General features: G+C 32.9%; 1 protein-coding gene across 1 annotated transcript in view; it reads left to right on the plus strand.

The window, feature by feature from the left end:
• The window catches only part of LOC111087158, a 10,560-nt gene that overhangs the window by 4,632 nt on the left and 2,344 nt on the right, over window positions 1-3,584 (plus strand). Inside the window, exons 4-5 of the mRNA XM_022392825.1 lie at window positions 2,518-2,628; window positions 3,099-3,155. Of these exons, the coding sequence (XP_022248533.1) occupies window positions 2,518-2,628; window positions 3,099-3,155 (168 nt within the window). The remainder of the gene's footprint in view (window positions 1-2,517; window positions 2,629-3,098; window positions 3,156-3,584) is intronic.

Consider the following 3,584-nt stretch of genomic DNA (forward strand, 5'->3'; position numbering starts at 1 on the left):
TATATATACGAAATAGAGGGCGTCTGGAGAACACTCGAGCCTTCACGAACGTTCTAGATACTCATTACGTATTACCAGCGTCACGTGAATTCCGCTGTCGTAACAATATATATAATATAAAGTGACTTTTGCGATGTTGAAGCATGAAAGTGATAACGAAAGCGTGGGTTCACAGCTCTCGCGGTCTCAGTTTTCACTTCTTCAGGTAACGTGTAGTTTCAGAAGACAATAAATATGCTAGCATTCTAACTTTTTATCGTCATTTTAACTTTCTTTTTAGTCATATAATGAAATATAAAATTTCCAGGCACCTTTGTTATTATAAAAACAAATCTAGCGTAGAACTGTAACTGTATACGCGTATCGTTTTTATTAAAAATGGCCCTCCCCCATCGGCACAGCGATATGTCTGCGGACTTATACCGCTAGAAATTGGGTTTCAATACCCGTGGTGGGCAGAGCACAGATAGCCCATTATATAGTTTTGTACTGACCTACAAACAAACAAAATTAAAGTGGGTTAGATAAATGTAACATATTTAAAGATAATATTAACCTGTTTCCAAGAATAACGTCAATATTCAAATAAAACTTGCGTGAAAGGACAATATAGTTCCATTACATTATTGAAATACTAGCTGGAGTACCCGTCCCCTGGACGGAAGTTATGTAAATTCACGATAATGAAAGGTTATCTTAAAACATGAAAAGTTACTTCCCTTATATGTAATTGGAAAAAATTGCAAAAACGCCCATGAAAACTACAAAACGCAAAATACAAAACTGAAAATTTGTATGTTTCTCCCCATGGTCCCAATGAACCATACCATCCACACCCTGCGAAGTAGTTACATAGACATACAATAGACAGTACTATTATATTTATATAGATTTGTCTTCTCATTAGAAACAGTTTTGAAGTTTGTAAGTTTTATATAAATCAAAGGACTATATAATCAAAATAATGATTTATCAATAAGACAAATTGAAGTTTGTAAGTTTTATATAAATCAAAGGACTATATAATCAAAATAATGATTTATCAATAAGATAAATTGAAGTTTGTAAGTTTTATATAAATCAAAGGACTATATAATGAAAATAATGATTTATCAATAAGATAAATTGAAGTTTGTAAGTTTTATATAAATCAAAGGACTATATAATGAAAATAATGATTTATCAATAAGACATCTGTGGTTTATATCTTGCAACCTTTATACTAACTGTTGGTTCCATCATAATCTCTTGATTTTTTCTATATAATATACTCAATGCGTTATGCGCTACTAAAATGACTAAATGTCTAAACGTTAAACAAATGTCACGAATAATGTTCTATAATTATATCTAAACGCATGAATGAAAATGTGTTGAATAGGGACTTCTTTTTTTCGTAAAACGTCTCAAAATGTTATCAGTTTTCTACCATATAAACTTGTTAAAATATTTTTTTTGTTCCTTTCATAACTTATAAATACTGAAACAGATTTTCAAATTATCTTCATAATAGCACATGAACACACGCAGATCTAGCAAATAGTAACAACGTCCCAGTTTTTCTTTAGCCTTTCGTAATGCTTGTTGACGCCAGTAAATTGTTCATGTATCGCCTCCTACACTCAAGAAAATAAACAACATTGCCGTAGGAAGCAATTTTGGGTGGTAAGGCCATTACCATATTGGTATTTCTCGGGGGGTTTGCCCCTCCAGAAAATGTATGAAAATGTAATGCTCTGAGATTGAATCTTAACTACAAATACTACATACACTCAATGTAATGCATTGAGTTAAAAGAAGCAACGTTTAATACATAAGTTGTGATGTCATGAAAAAGTGGCCAGGTCGTGGCTTGACTGGCCTTACCGCCTCCTACGGCCCTGAACAGGTAGTAAAAACTTACATAACTGTATCGGCTTGTCTGGAGTTGGTGTTCCTTGTTTATTAAATATACAGGTCTGCGATGGTTTTATTGTCTTGAAATTTTTACATGTTCTACAGTAATTCATGTACACTGAATCTGAAAGTGATATCCATTTCTCTCCATCACGTACAGATTTTTCACAAAACGTCATATGTACTTTTACATAAGTGAATAATTTTTACTGAAATCGGGTCACATTTTGTTATGCTTAAAATGTTGACAACCACTAGCTACAGATTTCTCTATACCAATCGCGACGTCTTATTGACCAATCGTCTTATTGATCGTTCTAGAACCCAAACATAACAAGCATAATAATAATAAATGTTCATTGTGATGAACAAAATATTAATTTGATCTAAGTAAGAGTTTTTATTTTCGATTTGTAAAATATCCTTATGTGATAGAAAAAATTAATATTATTTTCGAAATCTGCGTAGCTGAATTATGAAAAATCCGTTATTAAAACCAAAACAACTTTTATGAAGTCCAAATTCGCAGGCCTGTGATATCAGTACTACACACACAGATATATATATATATAATAGAGAGCGAGAGAGAAACTGGTGATATGCTCCTTTTTGTCTATGTAGCATGGAAGAAAATTCCTCCTAGGTTGCATCATTTGGTTTGTCATCATACTTTTAAGCTTAGCCTCGGTGACAGTGATGTATGAAGAAGTGTATTTTGCTGATATAGAAACGGTAAGTTTTAGACTGAAAAACACTTTCGTTTTTTGTTGTTTTTTTTCAACTAAAAGAAAATATTTGAAGTTTTACTGATATGTCAATTGAAACTTTCATTATGTCACATTAGCCACTACATTTCATACATGTTAAAATCACAAGCTGAATCCATTAACACTAAAAGTAAACAGTTTTTGTACGCTTATATTAGTGACGTCTGGAACTATAATACTAATAGTATCTGGAATCATGTGCACAATTAGCACTGGTAATTCTGTACATTACTCGTTTCAAGAATCAATATCTGTGCCACCAACAGGTCCCAGAAACACAAGTTGCAAGTTTCGTTGGTATAATTAGGTTTGCATGTAAGAAACGTTTAATTAAATCCTGTTATTTCGGGGTTCGTTAGCACCAACAGTATTATATTAAGCTAAAACTCTGTTGAGTTTTGAACGGTTTAGGTACAACTTTATTGATTTTTTCAGTACACCGCAGGTCTTGTAAAGGAAGTGGTTGCACCATGCCTTACAGTCTTTGCAGGGGTGAGTAAGAATTTCATGATTTAATAATTACTAACGTGTGATATAATGGGCTTTTCTATACGTAATAAGTATAAAAATTGTCCCTAAAACAAGAGGTCTGTTCATTAGTACGTCTAATTATGAAAAGAGGAGTTAATTATTTCGAGGATTTTATTGTATAGAGGAATCAATATGTAGTTAATCACAAAACTACAAAATGGGCTATCTGAGCTCTTCCTACCACGGGTATCGAAACCTGGTTTCTAGCGTGATAAGTCTGCAGACATATCGCTGTGCCACTGGGGGGCATATGGAGGAAACATTGTATTCAAACTAGGGATATTGTGTTTAGTTTACTAAGGTGCGAGAACTAAAGATATTGTGTTTAGTTTAGTAAGGTGCGAGAACTAAAGATATTGTGTTTAGTTTAGTAAGGTGCGTGAACTAAAG

The sequence above is a fragment of the Limulus polyphemus genome, unplaced genomic scaffold (genome assembly GCF_000517525.1).
Source record: "Limulus polyphemus unplaced genomic scaffold, Limulus_polyphemus-2.1.2 Scaffold1809, whole genome shotgun sequence".
Taxonomy (NCBI): Eukaryota; Metazoa; Arthropoda; class Merostomata; order Xiphosura; family Limulidae; genus Limulus; species Limulus polyphemus.